We start from the raw sequence: 23034 nt of genomic DNA on the forward strand, positions 1-23034 counted from the left end.
TCTCAAGCATATCATTTAGAACATTGTCAGAGTGGTGCTAAATTATGCCCAGGGTGATGATTTTCCCTTACGGTGGGATTGTGACATTGCACTCTATATGATTTTATGAAAATATGCTAATGTAACTGGAATAAGCTTCATGCAAAAGGTCTCTTGTAAGGTATCATTACAAAGCTTATAATCTATGGTGTGTGGTCATCCTATTTGTATAAATTTATCGCTCTTGTATCAGAAACTAGAAATATGAAATATAACTCTGAGGGCCTATTATCATTTTGCAAAGTGTGGGCCATTAATGGTGGTTTGGAATCTTGATGACTCCCGTTAACCAGGACAATTGACTGCAGATGGCTGTTTTACCTGTAAGTCTTCCTGTAGATGTGTGTGTTGGCAAGTGGGTAATGAAGTTTTACAGTGACATGATCATGTCACCTGAACTGGAATTCATCTTTAAGCTGGTGTCTTTCCATTGAGAAAGAGGGGGTGGGAACCAAGAGAGGGACAAAGGATTCCCGCCTTACGCAAAAGGTATATAAATTGGTGGAACAGCACAAAGAGAGGCAGCCATCATGAAGAATCCCCTAGTTACCACCTGAGCTGGGAACAAGGGCTGTACTAGGGGAAAGGACCGTGCCCAGACTTGGAAGGCGTCCAGTCTGTGAAAGAAACTTATTGAAAGATCTCTCAGGGTGAGATTTTATCTGTGCTCAATTGTTTTACTGTATTAGGCTTAGATTTGCGTGTTTTATTTTATTTTGCTTGGTAATTCACTTTGTTCTGTCTGTTACTACATGGAACCACTTAAATCCTACTTTCTGTATTTAATAAAATCACTTTTTACATATTAATTAACCCAGAGTATGTATTAATACGGGGGGGGAGGGGAACAGCTGTGCATCTCTCTCTATCAGTGTTATAGAAGGCAAACAATTTAGGAGTTTACCCTGTATAAGCTTTATACAGGGTAAAACGGATTTAGTTGGGTTTAGACCCCACTGGGAGTTGGGCATCTGAATTTTAAAGGCAAGAACACTTCTGTAAGCTGCTTTCAGTCAAGTCTGCAGCTTTAGGGCAAGTAATTCAGACCCTGGGTCTGTGTTGGAGCAGACAAGTATGTCTGGCTCAGCAAGACAGGGTGCTGGAGTCACGAGTGGGCAGCGAAAGCAGGGGCAGAATTAGTCTTGGCACATAAGTTGGCAGCTCCCAAGGGAGTTTCGGTGATCCAACCCGCCACAGGGATAATTCTCAACCAGTTCTTTAAGATAGTTGGAGCAGTGAAAAGCAGGCAGAACAGAGGCCAGGATCTGGCCCTGTCAGGGTATGATTTCCCCACTCTGAACCTTAGGGTCCAAAAGATGGGATACCTGCATGAACCCCTCTAAACTTAATTACTAGCTTAGAAATGATAGAGCTTCCACCACCCAAAAATATAGTGTTTTGGAACACCTTCTGGCCCCCAAACTCTTCCCTGGGGACCCCCAGACCCAAACCCCTTGGATCTCCAAACAAAGGGAAATAAACCATTCCCCTCCTTTCTTCCTTCCAGATTCTCCCCTCCCTGGGTTACACTGGGAGATCACTGTGATTCAAACTCCTTGAATCTTAAAACAGAGAGGAAATTCACCTTCCCCCTCCTTCTCTCCCGCTCCCAGACACTCCCTGAGAGAGAGACAGTGATCCTAACACAGAGAGAAATCAGGCTTTTCCTCTTCCCCTTCTCTCCTTTCTCCCACCAATTCCCTGGTGAGTGCAGACCTCCTCCTCCCCTTGGGTCTCACACAAGAATAAAAAAAAATCAGATTCTTAAAAAGGAAAAGCTTTTAATTAAAGAAAGAAAAAAAATAAAAATTATCTTTGTAAAATCACAATGGAAAATGTTACAGGGTCTTTCAGCTTATAGACACTAGAGAGAAACCTCCCCCCAGCACAAATACAAGTTGCAGCAAACAGAGATACAATCCTTCCAGCAAAATACACATTTGCAAATAAAGAAAACAAACAAATCTAATCCACTTTCTACCTATTACTTACTATTTGAATAGAAGAGACTTTTTCAGAAGATTGGAGAGTTTGTATACATGTCTGGTCCCTCCCAGACCCCAGAGAGAACAAAGAAAAAACCCCAAAAGCACAAACAAAGGCTTTCCTCCACCGAGATTTGAAAGTACCTTGTCTTCTGATTGGTCCTCTTGTCAGGTGTTCCAGGTTTACTGAGCTAGTTAACCCTTTACAGGTAAAAGAGACATTACCCCTTAACCATCTGTTTATGACAGGCCCATAAGGTAAAATTCACATCAGTGCAGAGGCCCAGTACTTAAGTCCCACTTAAAATGGTGCATAGGTCTCATGCCTGCACAGGGGTGAACTTCATCCTTAAGGCCTGATCCTAATCTTCCTTAAATTAGATTTATACAGATGTGTACCTTCACTAATATCAGTGGCTATAAACTAGTGTGAGAAAAGAATAACCCAGCCCTTAATGTGGGGATTCAGTGATGGTTATTACCATGCATGAACTTGCATGGGTTTTGCCTTGAACATAGGTCTGAAGTGACGTCTAAAGGCCTTTAGGAGGGCTGACTGTACTTGAATGGATTTCACCCTAGAGTGCATTTACCAGTGTTTTGTGAAGTCTGGCATTAAATGTCCCAAACAAGAGGGTGCCTCCCTTACTGCTGTTGTTGTTGCAAATACCTGTTCTCCGGGATTTATTTTTAAATCTCAAGTTGTAACCATTCAGATTGTGTTTTGTTTTTAATCTTTGCAGGGTTTGCTCTCCTTGGGGGACATCCTTGTTTCCTTACAACCCAGGATATACATTTGGGCGTTAACGAGAGTCTCACAGATACAGCATGGTTGGTAAAATATCATAGGATTGTTTTATATATGTGAAAGTGCTAGATCTGGCTGAAATTGGTGAGAAAATGTTGTGGAATAAACACACCAGGTTGGTGATAACTTTTTGCATGATTTTAGACTCCCCAAGTATTTATTTTCCATGAAATTTCAAAGGCACCCAAAATTCTCCACATTTTTGCAGTTTGCAAAATTCACTTGTCACCTTTTTGCATTTTTTCCATCCAGTGGAGGTGAATTGAGCCCTTGGATCTCCCCTCCCCACCCCCATTCTATGGGAAATTGACTGGAGCTTTAAAAACCACCGAAGTGTGAGGCTATTTCTTGCAGATGCTGTCACTTTGCCTCACTCCCCATTAAGCCTTTATTAATGATTCAACCAGTCTGGAGTCTTGTGCTGCTTTCTAAGAATCCCCTCTGTAGTTTAAGATTAATATGTCAGGGCTCAGATGCTCCAAGGTTAGTACCTTTCAAAAGGTCTTTTCTGCTCCGTCGAAAGACACAGAACCTCAGGCTTGTCAAGCTCAATTCAAGAAACACAATCAGTGAGCTGTGGTTTTTTCTCTTCTCCTGACTATGTTCTTTGTGGTCATTAACTAGAGTGATGGTTTCTCAATACTGCATTGCTTTCCCCTTTGCAATGAAATCCAAGGAAAACATAAGAAAAAGACCAAACTTTTGGACATTTTAGAGTGTCCTTTTCCACCTTCGTCTGTTGAAGGAGAGTGGATATGGGGCAGTGATGAAAGAAAGTCAGGCTTGCAGTCTCTTCAGGCTGGATACTTAGCTCACTCTCCTCCTATGTCCCACTAAACGCACAATATTGAAGACACCAGAATATACATTAATTGTAATTAATGTTAACATGCTTTAGTTAAAGCACCACCCAATGGCTTGCTTTGGTAGCTATAGGTGTAGGTCTCTAGCACCCATTGAATGATAAGAGCTGCAGAGAGAGGCAGCCTAAGCTGTCAGTGAGACACAGTACAGTCTCAGATTCCATCTCTGGGTTATTCCTTTGTCCTGCTTCATCTTCCTTCTATTTGAATGCCAATGCTACAATGGGATTCAGCCTCATTTCCCCAAAGTCACTTTCTTTCTGCACCTAAGAATGTTGCCTCAAATGAAGCTGCTAAAGGAGTTATTGTTATATGCAGGTAGGCCATTCACACTCACCAGACCACATTCATCCCTACTGTAACTCCAGTGACATTAGGAACAGGGAAGTATTACAATAGAAGGGGGACAGCTTCCCCTGCTCTATTAAAGGCAGATGAAGAGCTCCTCCCCCAGCTCAAGAGAGCACTGTTCTCCCAGCCCCTTCCTACCTGCTGTTTTCTCACTGTCTAGCAGTAAAGTGAGAAACATCATTTAAGAGGGTTTGAAAAGCAAGGAGTAGGAGATAGTTAAGAGGCTTGGGAGAGGGAAAGGGGATCAGATGGACACAAAAATCACAGTGGCAGCTGGGAGATATTTGCCAAAGCTGGAACGTGAAGACCAATTTGATTGAGGCAAAGGTGGGGGAATTTAAAGAGGGACTGGATGTGGTCAGAGCAAAGGTATTTGCAGCTGCACTGTGGATGGAGGTGTGCAGCTGCACTGTGGATGGACTGTGGATGGACACTGAGGTGAGGGTCCATGATGGCAGAGAAGAAAGATTGCAGTAATTCAAGTGAGAATTATTTACAGTGCGGCTAAAGTTTTTTGCTTAAGGAATGGATGGATTTTGGAGAAGAGCAGGATGTGGTGGCAGCATGAAGGTAGGGGGTCAAAGGAAAGAAAGAAGTGGAAGATGGCTCCAGCCTGCAAACCAAACTGATAGGGAGGGTAGGGAAGTTGGCGAACGTGATAGAGGGAGGAAGAGAGGATGGTTTGGCAGGGAAGATGAGGAGTATAGACTTTGCTGTTAGCAACTGGTTCCAGGGATGAGGTGTGGGAAAGGGTGAGAGTACCCCCCCACACACTTAAGAGAGCCATCCCCAGGCAATACCGCACCAGAAAAACACAGACCTTGTATTTAATTTGGAGGCTGTTGGTCATTTACTGACCTCACAGGCAGGCTGCTCTACATTAGGGAGACCAGATGGGGTCAATTCCTACATTTGTAAGGGATAGGCTTGCACCCTTGACCTACCCACCACTTATACAAGAACAAATATACCCCAAAGCCATATTAACAACCCCACTAGTGACGTGGTAGCATTGAATTAGAAGATTAAACCATTTATTCAATAAACATTTTTAAATAATAGGGATATACATTTTGGATAGAAACTATTCCCTATCTCCTTGGTTCTTTGGGAGCTGTTACATGAGTCTGCACGATTGCCACACCCAGTGCAGATTAGCTTCAAAATCACAAGATTTTTAAAAAATAACTGTGGAGTTTTTTTTCTTTGCCTTTTGGTTTTTGATCCTTCAAGGTGCACTTGGGTCACATTTTCAAGCTTTCCTCCACACCCATCAGGGCTAGAAACTTAAAGTTTAAAATAAAGTTGAGGTTCACACATAATCACGTATCTGGAGGCTAAGAAAAACACCAGACATCTCAAAACTCACAAAAATCATAAGAGTTACATTGAGTTAGTATCAACATAGGAATCCTGGTAACTTCCCCAGATACAGGATAACCACTGATAGTCAGCCCCAGAGTCACGGACCTTGTTCCTCCAATTGTCTTCAGAAACTCAGATACCCTAATTGGCCCAAGCTTCTCTCAAGATGATTCCGATTCAGTCCAAGTCTCTCTTTCTGGGCAAACCCAGCTGTCTGCTATTTCTTTCTTTCAAATTAGCTTCAGTCTGATTCAGCTATGAGTGATCCTGGTCTTCTCTCAGGCTGGCTCCAGCTTCCTGGTGACTTCACTCTGGTCTAGATTCTAACAGGAACTTCAGTTCTCAGTTGGGCTTTCTAGCAGCATAATAAAGGTTTGTTTGACACCATAATGTTGGTAAGAGACTGACCTTTATTTCCTGGCTCCAGTTCTGTGACATGAGTCAGGGTTACAAAAGATGATACCTTAATCGTAAGGCACATGGTCAGTATTCACTGATTCCAGTACTCACTGCAGAAGCTATCTTTTCAACAGGTTAGGCAAGAAATCTAGCATCAGGCCATGTTATGGCTGAGTTCCATTGAAAGGGATCCATCTTTTGGAAGCTCTTTATCAGTCATGTGATGACTAGTTTGGATAAAACCACATTTCTCCTAAATACACATCCAAGGTAGATTAAACAAAAGTAACGCCTTTATAACTTGTAGCTAGAAAAAAATAATGGCACAGACGTCAACCTTACAGATTATCCTGTTCAGTTCTTCCTCTTTACCTGTATAGGTGGCATCAATGATTTCCCTTAATGGGAATCTTATCTGAATAAGGAATGTTTGACTTCAATTGGAACAACAATATAAGTGACTTCAATGAGAGACCTGCTGGTGTAAGGACTCTGACACTGGAACCTATCTTTCCAGAGAAGATGTAAGAATCCATCATGGCAAGTCAGCAATCCACCAATTGTAAGAGCATTCCTGTGACACTGTAGGGCCTGCCTTGCAACTGTGGGTGCCTTACATGCTATGCTGCTGGGGTTCCCAGATCTGATGCGAACAGGTAACACCCTGGCTCCCACTGCTCAGTTCCTTTTTGCAGAGTGACTCCAACGCCCTCCCAGTTCTGAATTTCCCTGAAAACATCTGCCCTGCAGTGTCCAGCCCTCTCACTGAACCCTTACAGAAGTTGTTAAAGTTTGTTGCTCCTTTAAAGTGACAATACACTGCAGCCTCTTAGTTTAACTTGGGTTAACACACCCTGCACCGAATTGGTTTATAGTAAAAGTAAAACAAGTTTATTTAAGAAAAGGACATAGGTTTAAGTGATACCAAGTATAACGAATAAAGATAGGTTACATGCAAACAAAAATAAAAATATGCTTCTATGACTAAAACCTTATTTATCTAATTAGACTCTCTTGTTCAAAGAAGTGTTTCTCACTAAGTCTCTTTTCCAGCATAGCTGACCAGAACCCTTTACAGAGCTCAGTTCCTTTGTTTCTTAGGTGAACGATGCCAGAATGGCCTTTTCTCTCTCTTTATATCCTCCCAGAGTTCATTGGGGCTGCTTCAGGAGCCAGGGAGCCTTGTTGGGAGCTGAGCTTGCTGTGTCCATCAGGGAGCTGATACCATATTCATTTTTGCAGTCTCCTGCCCCAGTTGTGATAGTTAAGAGGCTATCTCCCCAGCTCACTAGGTTGATGGCTTTGTTTCCCTCTTCTGTAAATGTAGCTTCATTGTCTCTGACAGACGACCAGGCTGGGCAGACAAGCAAATACACATTCCTTTTTTTAGGGCAGACTGGACATATGCACTGCTTGCCAAACACGTTTTAAGAACTAATTCTAGTGCATATTTATAACTATTTGTACACATCCTGCACATACACCACACAATGATTTTCGGGACCAGTGTGAAACTAATTTGTGTATGATACCTTACATGACACTTTTTAGGTACAGATTATGACAACTGTGGGAGATGCAGTGAGTATGCCAGGCCTGACAAGAGTTGCTGACAGAGTAATGAACCACCAGTGGCCTCTGTGTCACAGTTCCATACCCTTCTGTACACAGTTTTGCCTATTTGGTTTAAGATGCTACTAGAGAACATTAAAACATGCAAAATAATTCAAAAGAATAATACTTGAGGCCTGATTACTTCCACAAAAGCACAGAATTGCAAAGCTAAGCCTCCAATTTCATGCTAGATTTGCCTAAAAATATCCATATGATATAGAAAATGCAGTGCTCTCATAGTAGACACATCCCTGACTCCCTACTTCCAAGGCACAAAACCATGAGCTGTAGCTAGAGTGCCAGTAATGAATGCCAAATGTCTTTATCCTTATCATTTAATTTAGAACCTTGATGCCACTTTAATAGAGTTACTGTGTGTGTCACAAAATATAATTATTTATATATGTTACACATTAGGATGGTACTGTTGTTCTTTATTCCTTTTGAGTTATCGAATCCCTATAATTTTATATTATCAAACAATCGCCTCTGTTACCTGAACATTTATTAATGTTGCATCATTAGTTCTGCTTTAGTGACAATCAAAAATGAAATAGAAAATCATTGAATGGGGTTGTGTGTGGAGCAAGACTTTCCTTTCACTTCTTACAGCTTGTTAAATGTCTTCATTTTAGTGGATTATGCAGGCGTCGTATATTATTCAGGCAACTGGAAAAAATTTATTCATTACCACTACTTATTAATATTTATACATTGCACATTGAAGAATAAAGTAGCAATATATTTATGATGTTTGACTTTGATATCTTTTGCTTTACCGTAGGGTGCTGTCTAGCTTGACAAATGCAGTCTTGGCCCGGGTTTATAAACAATCTGATTTGGACCTGTTGGCGAAAGAAGCCTCAATCCCAATAGTCAATGGACTGTCTGATTCATACCATCCTATCCAGATTTTAGCTGATTACCTTACACTCCAGGTAATAATACCCTTCTCTTTATAATAACACAGCTCTTAGAAAACTAATCAGTCTTGCTAAATATTGGGAAAAGTCCTATTCCAAGCAGTTTATCCTTAGATATTTTGAGATGGAACTGATAAGTAATTTGGAATATGTGTTGATTATAGAGGCCTCCATCAGTAGTCCCATCAGTTTATGTAGGAATGAAGTTAAGATTATAATTAAATTACATGCTGAATTGAGCCCATGATGCAAAAAAAAAACAAAACGTGCAGGGTGCTTTACAGATTAAGATAATGGTGAGGTCCTGTCCCCATTGAAGTCAATGAGAGATTTGCCATGGAGCCAGTGTTTCATTCTGAAGTCCTTGTCCTAATCTGTTTATAGTTGAGACTGAGACCTTGTCTATATTAGAATGGTAAAACCTTAATGAGGATACATTAAATCGTGCTTATATTTGATAATTGGAGGTATACCTATCTCCTAGAACTAGAAGGGACCTTGAAAGGTCATTGAGTCCAGCCCCCTGCCTTCACTAGCAGGACCAAATACTGATTTATGCCCCAGATCCCTAAGTGACCCCCTCAAGGATTGAACTCATAACCTTGGGTTTAAGCAGGCCAATGCTCAAATCACTGAGCTATCCCTCCCCCCATATATTGAGAGGGAATGAATTAGGATCATATTTTGTTGTTCTGATTTTAATATAGTATTTTATGTGACAACTAAATAACATTGTACACGTACAGGGCCAGATCCTCAGCTGATGCAAATCAATGTAGTTTTACTGAAGTTAATAGAGCTATGCCAATTTACAAACAGGTAAAGAACTGGCTTATAAAATTCATTAGTACATTGTAGGGCTGGATGAAAATTTTGGCAAATGCTTCCTTACTTTCTGAATTAATAGAAACTACTTTGTATGGATGTGATTGAGAGACAACTAAGGGGGGAATATGATAGAAATCTATAAAATCATGACTGGTGTGGAGAAAGTAAATAAGGAAATGTCATTTACTCCTTCTCATAACACAAGAACTAGGGGTCACTAAATGAAATTAATAGGCAACAAGTTTAAAATAAACAAAAGGAAGTATTTCTTCATGCAATGCACCGTTCACCTGTGGAACACCTTGCCAAAGGATGTTGTGAATGCCAAGACTATAACAGGGTTCAAAAAAGAACTAGATAAGTTCATGGAGGATAGGCTCATCAGTGGTTTTAGCCAGGATGAGCATGGATGGTGTCCCTAGCCTCTGTTTGCCAGAAGCGGGGAATGGGCGACAGGATGGATCACTTGATGCTTACCTGTTCTGTTCATTCCCTCTGGGGCACCTGGCTTTAGCCACTGTTGGCAGACAAGATACTGGGCTATATGGACCTTTGGTCTGACCCAGTAAGGCCCTTCTTATGTTCTTATCCATTTCCTAGATCATTCAGTCATCTCTCAGTCTGTGAAGGCCTAACTGTAGGAGAGTATGTGGCAAATACCCAGAATGAGAGGGAGAAAAAATTATTCATGCAGGAAACTTTACATGCTGTCAGGCTCATTCCTTTAGTGCAGTGATACTCAGACCTCAGTAGTTCAGGAACCAAGTTAGCAATCAACATTACCCAAAAAAGCCCCAGTGGTGTGAATTCATTGTTTCATTTACTATGGTAATATGTATTCATATTTAAACAGTATGACGGGAAATATTTCATTTTTATATTGATATATATTATTCTCACAGCAAATTGACTGCTCAAGTATTACTATTTTATCAACTACAATTGGTTAATAACATAGTAAAAGCATTCTGCCTGGTTAATAATTAAGTCACACTGTTTTAATATGTGCTGCAAAGATCCACAGGAGACATGTTATGTGCTGTTTACAACTCAGGAGCCTCAGTCTGAGTATCACTGCTTTAGCATAAATGATTCCTTCTACATTTGATGACCCTGTTTTTGTTGGAAGTCATCTTCAGCTATAAAAGTGAGGGGACACCAAGTCTTTATGGAACAGAGGTAACTTGGGACGGAAATGAGTCATCCTCAGAATGAGGAACACTTGAGAGAGATGCATTCAGCCGGCCTTTGTGTGCAGTTTAATTTATGTAAGGCAGTGAGTCATAACTAGAACTTTGGAAATGATAAAAAGTCATTTGTTTCATTTAAATGCTGAGTGTAATTGTAAAACAGTTTCATCTGGGCTCTTATTTTTTGTCTTATAAACATTCTACCTATTAGCACTTATTTTCCCACCAGAGATTAGCAAGTTTTCAATAGTCATATATGACTCATATGTTTTATATAACAGTATTTATATTCCCTACTTACCAGCTACGCTGCCACTCACTACTATACTGTCACCTGTACTCTGGGATGCCTTTCTGATGGAGCTTAGAAAGCACACAGTATTAACTTCCATGTTTCTTTCTGACTTCAGGTCTGTGGTTTGGAGAGAAAAACATGACACATAGGTAGCTGGTTCCTGACTTCCATTGCTCTGCACAGCCCTGCTGAGTTTTTCTGGGAGAGGTTAGAGCAGAGGTGGGAAAACTATGGCCCGTGGGCCACGTCCTGCCTGTGGGATCGTCCTGTCCGGCCCTTGAGCTCCTGGCCCCTCCCCCACAGCTATGCTGCTGTGTGGGCAGCGCTTTGGGCAGTGGGGCTGCGAGCTCCTGCTGAGCAGCACAGCAGCATGTCTAGCTCTGGCCTGGCAGCACGCCTGCCAGACATGCTGCTCTGAGCAGCATGGTAAGATGGCTGGGGCTGGGGGTGGGGGGTGGGGTTGGATAAGGGGTGAGTCCCAGTGGGCCGTCAGGGAGCAGGGGGGTGGTTGGATGGGGCAGAGGTTCTGCTGGGGGGGGAGGGCAGTCAGGGGATGGGGAATGGGGGGGTTGGATAGGCATGGGGTCCTGGAAGGCTGGGCGGGGGGTGTGGATAGGAGTCGGGTGACTGGGAGCAGAGGGATTGGATAGGGGCTGGGGCCTCGGGGTGTGGTTAGGGGCAGGGGTCTCAGTTGGGGGCAGTTAGGGGACAAGGAGCTGGGGGAGTTGGATGGGTTGGAGGTTCTGAGGGGGGCAGTGAGGGGGTGTCATAAACAGATAGCTAAGGGTTAATGTCTCTTTCACCTGGAAAGGGGTAACAAAAAACACCTGACCAGAGGACCAATCAGGAAACAAGACTTTTTCAAATCTGGGTGGAGGGAAGTTTTGGGTGTGGGTTCTTTGTCTTGTGTCTGACCCTCTCGACTCTGAGAGTGATTTTTCTATCTCCTGGCTTTCTAATCTTATGTTTCCAAGTTGTAAGTACAAGGATAGTAAGACAATAGGTTTATATTGTTTTCTTTTGTATTTACATGTGTGTAGTTGCTGGAATGTGTTAAATTGTATTCTTTTGGAATAAGGCTGTTTATTCACTTTTTTTCTTAAGCAATTGACCCTGTATATTTTCACCTTATACAGAGACTATTTTAATGTATTTTTCTTTCTTTTTATAAAGCTTTCTTTTAAGACCTGTTGGAGTTTTTCTTTAGTGAGGACTTCAGGGAATTGAGTCTGCAGCTCACCAGGGAATTGGTGGGAGGAAGAAGTCAGGGGGAAAATCTCTTTGTGTTAGATTTACTAAGCCTGACTTTGCATACCTTCTGGGTGAGGGGGGAGAGAGATTAGCTCTCTCGGTACTTGTGTTTCCAGGACTGGAAGCAGGGAATCTCCTAGGGTCGTCCAGGGAGGGGAGCCTGGGAGGAAGTAACAAGGAAACAAGGGGAGGGGGTTATTTCCCTTTGTTGTAAGACTCAAGGCATCTGAGCCTGGGGGTCCCCCAGGGAAGGTTTTGGGGAGACCACAGTGAGCTAGGCACTGTATAATTCCTGGCTGGTGGCAGCTTTACCAGGTCCAAGCTGGTAACTAAGCTTGGAAGTTTTCATGTTAACACCCATATTTTGGACGCTAAGGTCCAGATCTGGGAAAAAATGTTATGACAGGGGGTGGGAAGTGGGAGGGGCTGTTTGGGGGGCACAGCCTTCCCTACCTGGCCCTCCATACAGTTTTGCTACCCCAGTGTGGCGCTCGGGGCAAAAAGTTTGCCTACCCCTGGGTTAGGGGTAGATAGATGAGATGAGATTTTGTGTTTTGCCTCTAAGCGGTGTAGTACACAGCTTGCAGCCTAGGGGGAGTGTGAGCTAAGCCATTTTAGTACTCTCCTGATTCTGGACTGTTCTGCATCCATCCACATTTTTTAGACAAGTCTGGAGGTCTGTTTATGTTACTTCACCCTTACTGGGCTGCCCAAAATGTAGACCAACCTTGATACACCCCTGCCAACCCCAACCTCTCCACCACTTCCTCCATGCCAAGGTTTGCAAGGGGTTCTTCAGAAGGCAGACTCACCACTGTCTCCCACACTGCCTGTGCCAGGTGAATCTTCCCCCCAGCCAGACCGGGGACTTTTGGCCTCCTCCCCTTATATTGCTCTGGCCCTTTTACCCAGAATAAAAGAGGTGGAGCATGGATAAAAATCTCACCCACAGACTATTGGTGGTGGCTACCCACATAGCCTCTTTTCCTCTCTGTCTGGCACTTCTGCTGTGGAATTTCCTTGGTTTTGTTCTCTCATGCACCAGACAGTAGCGGGGAACATATTGGCATATTGTGTACCGCGTTGTAGTTGCAAAAAACAGTATTTTAATAACTCCATGAATTTCACCAGTTCCAAGAATAGCGGTAGGATATCACACCTAGCATGCTCCTAGTTATTTTTAAAATCAGCTAAAATGGCATTTTTGTGATATCTGAATTGATAGGCAGCGTACATATGAAATTTGTTGGACAGATGTACACGCAAAATGCAATAGAAACAGAGAAACATTAAAGTAAGTGCGTATCTAAACAAGTCTAACTTCAGGAAGGTTTTTTGTTTAATAACATCTATTACCTCAGCTTTATAAATATTTTTCTGCAATTTCTCCTTTGTCAGTATGCCATCAGAATTCCTCCAACAGAGGACTGACTTTTCTTTTTTCTGTGTGTGCCAGTGGATCTCCATTTTCCCCAAATCTCTGCATGCTTTAACATCATTTTACTCTTCTCTGTTATAATTCCAATTAATTTGTTCTTCTTTTTTACACTTTTGCTATACTCATTTAAGCACACATACTCCAGAAAATGCTTCTTGTTTACTTTTAGAGCTTTCTCTATTCCTGTCCTGTGTACAGAGCACTGCATTTCTGACAGGCTGAGTTGTTCTCCAGTTATGAAGACTGTGTTCAGGTGCCTCCGATTCAGTGTCTTCTTATTCTGTAGCCATTGCCTGACTAACCTGGAGTTCTCACACATTGACTCTGTGAGACAGCTTTCCCTTTTCCAGTGCTCAGCTTTAACTCTGTCACCTAGAATAGGCATTGTGCAATGAAGTGTTTTTTTTCTTGCCACAACTATGACCTTCTTTTCCAATCAGTTGGTGAGCTGAGTATCCTCCTAGGCAGTGATGAGCTGCCAAAATATTAACAACAATTTCCCTCCTCCTCACCTCACGAGGGGGTTGTGCCCCCCTTGGGAGTCATGCCCCATCCAACCCCCCACGTTTCTTGACACCCCCCAGGGACCCCTTATCCATCCCCCCCTTTCCCTGTCCCCTGACTGCCCCTTGCAGCCCCATCCAACCCCTCCTCTCATTCTAGATGCCCCCCCGGGACCCCTGCCCCATCCAACCACCCCTTTTCTCTGTCCCTGACTACCCCCACCACCTCATCCAACCCCTGCTCCTTCCTGACTGCCCCCCAGGACCCTTTCCCCCATTCAATCCCTCTGTACCCTGCCCTCTGACTGCCCCAACCCCTATCCATCCCCCCACAACCCACCAAACACCTGCTCCCTGCCCCCTTATCACACTGTCTGGGGCTGGGACTGGGTCTGCTCTGCCGGGACCGCGACTGGCGCCGTGGGACCCAACTCCCCAGGCAGGGCCGGAGCCGCTCAGCCAGCCCCGGGACCAGCGCCACAGGATCTGACTCCCTGGGCCGGGTCGGGCTGGAGCCACTCAGCTGGCACCAGGACCAGCACCGCAGTATCTGACTCCCCGAGTCGGGCCGGAGCTGCTCGGCTGGGACCAGACCGAGCCAGGGCTGCTTAGCCAGGACCAGGCTGGGGCGCTCAGCTGGGGCCAGGGGGAGCTGGACTGGGCTGCGCGCACGCCGTCACGTCCCCCCGGCTGCTTACCTGCCTGTCTCTTGTTTCAGGCTTCCCGTGAACATCTGATTCGCGGGAAGCAGGGGAGGGGGAGGAGAAGGAGGGTGGAGCATTCGGGGAGAGAGGGAGGTGAGCTGGGGCCCGGTGGACAGCTGCCCAAGCCTTTGTTAAATTTAAAAGCTTTTTAGAACCGGTTGTCCTGGAACAACCGGTTCTAAACAGGTTTCTAAATTTAACAACCGGTTCCTGTGAACCGGTGAGAACCGGCTGGAGCTCACCACTGATCGTAGGTATAGTTATGACCCACCAGATCTTCTGCAAGTGTTTTGAGACCCAATTTTGGGTGTTCTTGAGACCTGGCCTTTTAGGACTATCAGCTTGTATGCCTTTAGCGTACACATAGGTTTTCCGTTCTCTTTCATGCTTAAGGCCCATGATTGTCACTTCCATAGTTCAGCCAATGCTTAACACTCTTAAATATAAGCTCTGGCTTATTAAGAGTTGTTCTGTGATGCTTGACCGATGAACAATTTTGCACAATTTAGATCTTGATCACTCTGTCCATGTCAGCTGACATGTGTGTTGGTCAGTTTGTCAATGCCTCACTTGGTTCTTTTATCTCTCATCTGAAGTTAAATGTTTCCTATACCTCAATCCTTTTTGGAGAGAGGTGGTCAGGCACAAAGCTCACTCTTTCTCAAAGCGATCCTCACCTTTGCTAGCTGGTTAGTTGACCAGATACATAAATGTCATTGACCTCTTTGTCCACAAAGTAGCAGAAGTGAAACTTGGAATTTCAATATCAAGTACGGCTGACAGATTTCGGAGCCTGCTTGTCTATTTCTGCCATTGCTGAGTGACTGCTCCATCCTCATAGATAGTGAATGCTGGGCATGTCAGGAAATACAAATACCATGCTGCTTTTTAATTTTTGTTTTTTATCACTCTATTATCTTCCTAGTTTTGACTTTGTTTTCTTTCAGAACCTTACATAACATGGTCTTTCTCTCCCTTTAAGTTTTCTATACCTTTGTTATTGTAGACTTTATGAGAAGCTCCTCTTTAAGTATTTTCAATAGCATGAGTTGTTGCACTGTAGTGCAAATCAAAGACAGCTGCCATATGGTCCCAGTTAGCTTCTTTTGCCATAAACTATGTGGCCCACAGAACTCAAACTACGAGATTCTTGTCACTCACCTCATAAAAACATAAGAAGGGCTGTACGGGGTCAGACCAAAGGTCCATATATCCCAGTATCCTGTCTTCTGTCAGTGGCCAGTGCCAGGTGCCCCAGAGGGAATGAACAAAACAGGTAATCATCAAGTGATCCACCCCCGTCTCCCATTCCCAGCTTCTGGCAAACAGAGGCTAGAGGGACACCATCCCTGCCCATCCTGGCTAATAGCCTCTGATGGATCTATCAAATGATGAGTGCTTATATTATGGTAGCACCTAGAGACAGGGGCGGCTCTAGACATTTTGCCACCCCAAGCATGGCATCATGCCATGGGGGGCGCTCTGCTGCTTGCTGGTCCCGCGGCTCCAGTGAACCTCCCGCAGGCATGCCTGCACAGGGACCCTGCCTGCCACCCTCCCGGCGACCGGCAGAGCGCCCCCAGTGGCATGCCGCCCCAAGCACGTGCTTGGCATGCTGGGGCCTGGAGCCACCCCTGCCTAGAGATCCCAACAAAACCAAGTCCATATTGTTCTAGGTGTGGTACATACACATAGTAAAAGACAGTCCCTGCCCTGGAGACTTTACAATTTAAATAGACAAGATGGGAAACAGAGGTGAAGTGACCGGCCCAGGGTGTCACAGCAAGTCAGTGGCAGAGCCAGGAATAGAAGACAGGTCTCTTCACTCCCACTCTGAAGCACTATTCATTGAACCACGCTACCTCCTGTGCAAATATGTTTTCTGGCTACCCCCCTGGATTTACTTTTTAAATTATGCCAAAATATTGACTCATTATTCTAATGCATGCTATAATTGAATCCTGTATGGTTAATATTGTCAATAATTTACAGTATCAACTCAAGCTGGTGTCACATTTTGTGGTTGGCTAGAAATAAGATCAGATGATGAGTTAGACCTGAAACTTCCTAATTAATTAAACTAGCCTCTTCTACTTTCAGAAGGAGAGGCTTGCAGCCTGGCCTTCTTTAAAATAAGCAAGCTTATTTCAGTTCGTGTTTTTTCTGAAATTTTCTGATAAACTGCAGGCCAGGGTAGGGACTGAATGAAACCTGGAAACTAAGTATCGACATGAAAAGAAATAGATTGCATGGGCAACTTTAATCATTTAGGTGAGTCTTTCAGTAAAGAGCAGAAGCCAAGTTTTGTTGCATTTCAGAGCACTCCCAGACTGCCAACAGGAGGCAATCATGTGGGGGAAAAGGGCTCCAGACTTTAACAACATTCAGTTTTTCTGATTTTACTAAAAACCAAAATACTTGGTTGTCATACCTAAAATGTAAAGAGAAACTGTAGTGCAATCTTAGCCAACTGAATAAAATGCCTAAGGCAGCGTACTAGGGTTGGGGGCAGAATGACAGGCGAAAAGTCACCTGAGGTTCAGGTATGAACGTGTCACTCTCTCTGGCTTTGCTGTCATGGTTCTAATTTAACCTAGATTGTTACCATTACAGCAAAAGTCTCTCGCTGTATTCCTTCTGTGCAGTTTTACAAGCAGACAGTGACCTCTAAAATAGAAAAAGGAGAAGTACAAACCATATAGGGTAGCTCCTAAGCTTCCTCGGAGCTCCTTTCCTCTGGGTTTGGGTCAGCACAACCCCATTGTATCTCACAACCATCTTTTAAGGCTGCATTTCTCAATGTTTTAGCATGGGCCACATTTTAATATAAAGATGGCTATGTGGACCATCTCCGCTCCTATTTGCCATCCCATAGCATCTCTTTGGCAAACTGGCTACATGGGAACATCACATGGGAAAGTATTTAATATATGTTTGCTTCTTTGAATGCAGTTTAGCATCTGGAAATAACAAGTTGCTGGCACCATAGGAATGGCCAGCTTTCCATGGCCCATCAGCAAGTGCCTCACACTCTACAATTTGTAACTTCTGTTTTAAAGTAATGAGCCCAAACAGGCTCAGTTGCAACTAATTAGCTCCCAGTTGGTACTTCCATCCTGCTGCTGCTGTACCCTAGATGAGAATTAACCCCTGAAATTACAGGCTTGGCATGGTCTCCTCCAAGGATCCCACTAGAATGGGATACAATGGGGCTTTTGGGGATGCTGGAAAATCTGTCTAGCTGTTACTCTCCAATACTCTGTATCCACCAAGTCCTATCCTGTTCTTTTGTAAACTCCTAATAGTATGCCAGAAATATCCTTTCAGCCAGTGCTCCGCATAGGAGTTATTTGCATTATGATTCCAGCTGATGAAATGGTTGTAGCTGTGCTGGGAGGAGATGCAACTGCCTGCCAGCTACAAGGACAAACAGAATTGACAATGCTGGGCTTGCTACTGAAGATTTGTGAAGCCCCTCAAAGGACAATATGGGGCCAGGGGTGAAGTCAGGCACCAGAAATTGGCTTTCAAGTACTTTTCTATGAATTACATTAAATATCCCAAATGTTGCTATTTTTTTACCCAGAAAACTGTGGTCACTGGCAGAAATTATGATATTTTTACCCTGGGACAAGTCCACAAAAGTTTGCTTTGGAGAGGCCATCTCTGGGAGAGAAAGGGGAGCTCCTTCCCTATTCTTGTTCAGGCCTCTGTGGTCTCTGCTGAGATTGTCCACATGGATGCTAATTAGCTGAATGGATGCTTATCCACTGTGCCAAACCCCAAGTCTTTTAATTTAATGACTGAAACAATTGTTTAGTGGCAAGGCCTTTTGGCTGCTATAATACAGCAGCAAGCTGGGCCTGAACTGGTGACCTAGGGATAAAGGGCTCTAGATCATGTGTCAAGTCCTCTCAGATATACTGGGGGCCCAGGGAAAAGAGTGAACATATTTGGTTTTATCTTTGTTTAAAAAGCACATTGCCCAGTAGTTACTGTGGTACATCTAGATATGCTTATTTTAAACAAGCCCCTTTTTGAAAAGGACCTTCAATTGGTCTGATCAGCGGAGAAGTGGAGCTCATTTCCAATTGCTCCTTCTTGGGTCTTACCTATACTGAGTAGTTGCCCAAATTTTCAGCCATTAATGGCCAGCTACTGGTATAGCTGCCCTGGTACAAACCCCAAGTGTAAACAGGCAAAGTCTCTATTTGTACTGGTGTCAAGTATCTGAGGGGTAGTCAAGTTAGTGTGTATCCATAAAAACAATGAGGAGTCCTGTGGCACCTTAAAGACTAACAGATTTATTTGGGCACAAGCTTTTGTGGGTAAAAAACCCACTTCTTCAGATGCATGGAGTGAAAATTACATGCATCTGAAGAGATGGGTTTTTCACCCACGAAAGCTTATCCCCAAATAAATCTGTTAGTCTTTAAGGTGCCACTAGACTCTGTATTTGTGGCATTTACCCCAGTTTGAAACCTTTACCACTGCTAAATGTGGCTTTCCTTAACTATACAAATGTTTACTGTTGCAGCGACACCAATGACCGTAACTGGGACAAATCCTCATTGCAGACCAGGCCTAACAGTGAATGCCCATAGCTGGTTTTAAAATATTGATGTTTGCACATTGTATCAAAAGTTTTAGCAAAGCTAAAAAAAGAAATAGGAATTTCACCCCACTTGAATCCCAATAGACTTGGAGTGGGATTTTCAAAGCATCTAAGTGTCATAGGAGCACAATTCGTCTTGGCTTTCAAAACAACTTCTCTTTGAAAATCACCTAAGAGCTTTTGAAAATCCTGCCCTTTACCTTTTGATAGAGATATATATTTCTGCTTTGAAAATTCTACAATCAAAGTTTAAGTCAAGGTGAATCAATAACACTCTGCTATAGTGTAAGAAGGGGTTCTCAAACTTCACTGCACCATGACCTTCTTCTGATAACAAAAATTACTACACAACCTGGGGGCAAAGCCAAAGCCCACGGGCTTCAGCCCTGCGCTTGAGACCTGTAATCTGAGCCCCATCTCCTAGTGCTGAAGCCAAAGCCTGAGCCCCGCTGCTCACGGCTGAAGCTCTTTGCTTTGGCCCTAGGCAGTGGGGCTCAGGCTTTGGCTTTGGGCTCCTGGGCCCCAGAAAGTCTAATGCCAGCCCCAGTGACCCCATTAAAATGGGGTCATGACCCACTTTGGGGTCCTAACCCAGAGTTTGAGAACTGCTGGTGTAAGACAAGGAGGTACATTCATTCAGTTGTCTTTTCTTGGATTTAAGTTCAGCTGTAAGATGCTTTTTTTTCTGCTCAGCTTTGTAAAGTCTTATTGCTTGTTTCTGTGTCTGCTACAGGTTTGATCCACACATGACAGCTACTCATAACTGAAGGTGGCAAAGTTACACTGACTCAGCCTAGTGTTGTCACCACTCCTGGCACCTATTGCCACTTGTTTTCCGAATCTCCAAAATCCTCACTGTGGTACTGTTATTTGTTTGTCAGGAACACTATGGCTATCTGAAGGGGCTCACAATAAGCTGGATTGGTGATGGAAACAATGTCCTGAATTCCATCCTGATGAGTGCTGCTAAATTTGGGATGCATTTGCGTGTTGCTACTCCAAAGGTAAGAGAGCCCCGCACTTGGAGGAAGGGAAGTAAAACTAACCAAGGCTCAAGTTCTATTCTCAGACACTTGCATGCCTCCCAGAAGCTGTGAATCTGGCTAGCCTGTACACAGGCCACGCAAGCGTGAAGAGGTTCCTTCCCCCTCCTTTGCCACCACAATGTAGCTCACAGTGAAAACATGATGAATTGTTATTTATTTCTAGATGGGCTAAAGTGCAGTTTCATGCAAAGACAGAGATGAGCTCTCTACCCCACGTTGCTTGTAGTTTAACAAAGAACCCCATTTGTGTGCTTCACTATTGGGTCTTAGTATTTTGATTTAAGGAGATCCCTAGGAAGATGCAGTGTAACACCAATAGACCCCACTCGTCGGTGGGGGATTGAACCTGGGACTTTTGGAGCTTAGTACATGAGCCTCTACACTCAGGGCCGATTTTAGGAAATGCGGGGCCCCATTCGAACATTTTCGGCAGGGCCCCGGCAGGGATGACTGAAAAAAAAACATGTAAAAAAAAAGCCTTTCATTTCTTAGCAACTGGTTCCCTATAAAAAGTTCTGCCACCGTATGTATTTTTTGTACCAATAGGGTTACCATACATCCGTATTTTCCTCCCAGATGGCGATTTAAGAACCAAAAAGCCTGACATGTCCGGGAAAGTACAGATGTATGTTAACCCTACCTAAAGTTCTGTTTTAAAAAGATGGGTCTGAACTAGAAATGAGCTCCGCCACTCCCTGGGGGTGTGCTGGGGTGCACATGTGGGTCCCAGCTGCTCCCTGCCCACCTCATTAAAGCAGGTGTGCAGGGTTACTTCCCTGGGAACTGCAGGGCATCAGTGGACATGGGGCTGGCTGGAGGTGAGGGGGAGGTGGCAGGAGGTAGGGTCTGGCTGCAGGCTGGGCAAGGGGTGTGGGGCAGGCTGGAGACAGGGCATGGATGGGCTGGCTGGCTTCAGGCAGGGCCACAGAGGGGGTGCGGCATGGGTTGGCAGGGCTGGAGACAAAGGAGTGCAGGACTGGCTGGCTTCAGGCAGGGGGGTGCGGCAGGGGTTGGCTGGAGACAGGGCAGAGGGTGCAGGGCTGGTGCGGGCAGGGCACACGGTGCGGCAAGGGCTGGCTGGAGACAGGGCAGGGGGTGCAGGGCTGGAGGCAAGGCAGGGAGTGCGGGGCTGGCTGGAGACAGGGGCTGGTGCGGGCCGGGCAGGATGTATGCGGCTGGCTGGAGACGGGCTGGCTGCGGGCAGCGGGTGCAGGGATGGCTGCAGACAGGAACTGGTGCAGGCAGGGCGAGGCGGCGGGGCTGGTGCAGGCAGAGGGTGCAGCAGGGGTTGGCTGCAGGCAGCTGGTGCAGGTACAGGGGGTACAGCTCATCCTGCATGGTGAGTGCCCCCTCCCCTCCCTCCCCTATCAGGGTAGCAGCAGCAGCCTAGGGCTCAGGGACTATTTAAAGGGCCTGGGGCTCCCCTGCTTCCACTGCCCCAGCCCTGTAAATAGCCGCAGGAGCACAGAAGTGGCGGGGCTCTGGGGGCTATTTAAAGGACCAGGGCAGCAGAGGCAGCTGGAGCTCCCCTCCCCCCCGCTACCCCAGGGCTCTGGGGGCTATTTAAAGAGCCCGGGGCTCCCCTGCTTCTACCGCCCCAGCCCTTTAAATAGCTGAGGGAGCCCTGGGGAAGCAGTGTGGCTTCGGTGGCTATTTAAAGGACTGGGGCGGCAGAGGCAGCTGGAGCCCCAGCTCTTTAAATAGCCCCCGGAGCCCCCCGCTACCTCAGGGCTCTGGGGGTATTTAAAGGGCCCAGGGCTCCCTTCCTTCTATCACTCCAGCCCTTTAAATAGCCATGGGAACCCTGGGGAAGCAGTGAGGCTCTGGTGGCTATTTAAAGGGCCGGGGCGGTAGAAGTTACGGGAGCCCCGGACTTTTTAAATAGCCCCCAGAGCCCCACAGCCCCACCCCAGGGCTCCAGCAGTGGTGCTCTGGTGGCAATTTAAAGGGCCTGAAGCGCCAGCCCCTGCTGGGAGCCCCAGGCCTTTTAAATTGCCCCCTGGGGAAGCTGGGCCACACTGGTACAGCACACTGGCTTTTGCCGGTATGCCGTACTGGGGCTTGGGCGTGGGGCCCTCTTAGGGGCAGGGCCCGATTCAGGGGAATTGGTTGAATTGGCCTAAAGCTGGCCCTGTCTACAGCATAAGCAAAAAGCCAACTGGCTCTTAACTAAGGCTGTAGACCAGACTCATTTAATTATCTCTAAATGGTCTTGGTGCCATTGGATGGGACAGAACACCACACCCAGACAGTGTGTGGATTACAACAGCACATAGGCTAAACCAGTGTTTCACAACCTTTTCAAGTTGGCAACCACTTATTCAAAGAAAACAAACAAACACCAAACCACTTTATATTTACCTTAAAGTATATCCATGAGAACAATGCTAAGCCAATATAATTTATTTGTGTGTGTCCTGAAAGGCTGACAGAGAATGCTTCCCTTGAAGGGTAAGGGTGTGTGGGGAGTGGAGGAGCGAGATTTTCTTTGCTTTAGATTATAATAAAATTTTCAACATCTCATGATGCCCCTGATTTCCTTTCTGATTAATCAGTTCAGAAACACTGGTTTAGGCACAGCAGATTCAGAGGAAGAGGGTGTCAAGCTGGAATATAAATCTCCTGACCTTTGCTATTTGGTATCATAGTTGCCTTAATCTCAATGGATATGCATGTTTTGTTTGGTAGACTTTTTACATAGATTTCCTTATATATAAAAATAATTAAAATATAAAATGACTCATTGGGGCAGGGACTGCCCTTCTACAATGTGTTTGTGCAGCACTCTACTTAATAAGGTCCTGATCCTGACTGGGG

At 44.9% G+C, this 23034-nt stretch overlaps 1 protein-coding gene across 1 annotated transcript in view; it reads left to right on the forward strand.

The window, feature by feature from the left end:
- OTC (ornithine carbamoyltransferase) overlaps positions 1–23034 on the forward strand; it is a 40515-nt gene that overhangs the window by 10795 nt on the left and 6686 nt on the right. The window contains exons 4-6 of the mRNA XM_030575934.1: positions 2768–2855; positions 8209–8362; positions 20053–20175. Of these exons, the coding sequence (XP_030431794.1) occupies positions 2768–2855; positions 8209–8362; positions 20053–20175 (365 nt within the window). The remainder of the gene's footprint in view (positions 1–2767; positions 2856–8208; positions 8363–20052; positions 20176–23034) is intronic.

Source organism: Gopherus evgoodei, chromosome 1 (genome assembly GCF_007399415.2).
Source record: "Gopherus evgoodei ecotype Sinaloan lineage chromosome 1, rGopEvg1_v1.p, whole genome shotgun sequence".
Classification (NCBI taxonomy): domain Eukaryota; kingdom Metazoa; phylum Chordata; order Testudines; family Testudinidae; genus Gopherus; species Gopherus evgoodei.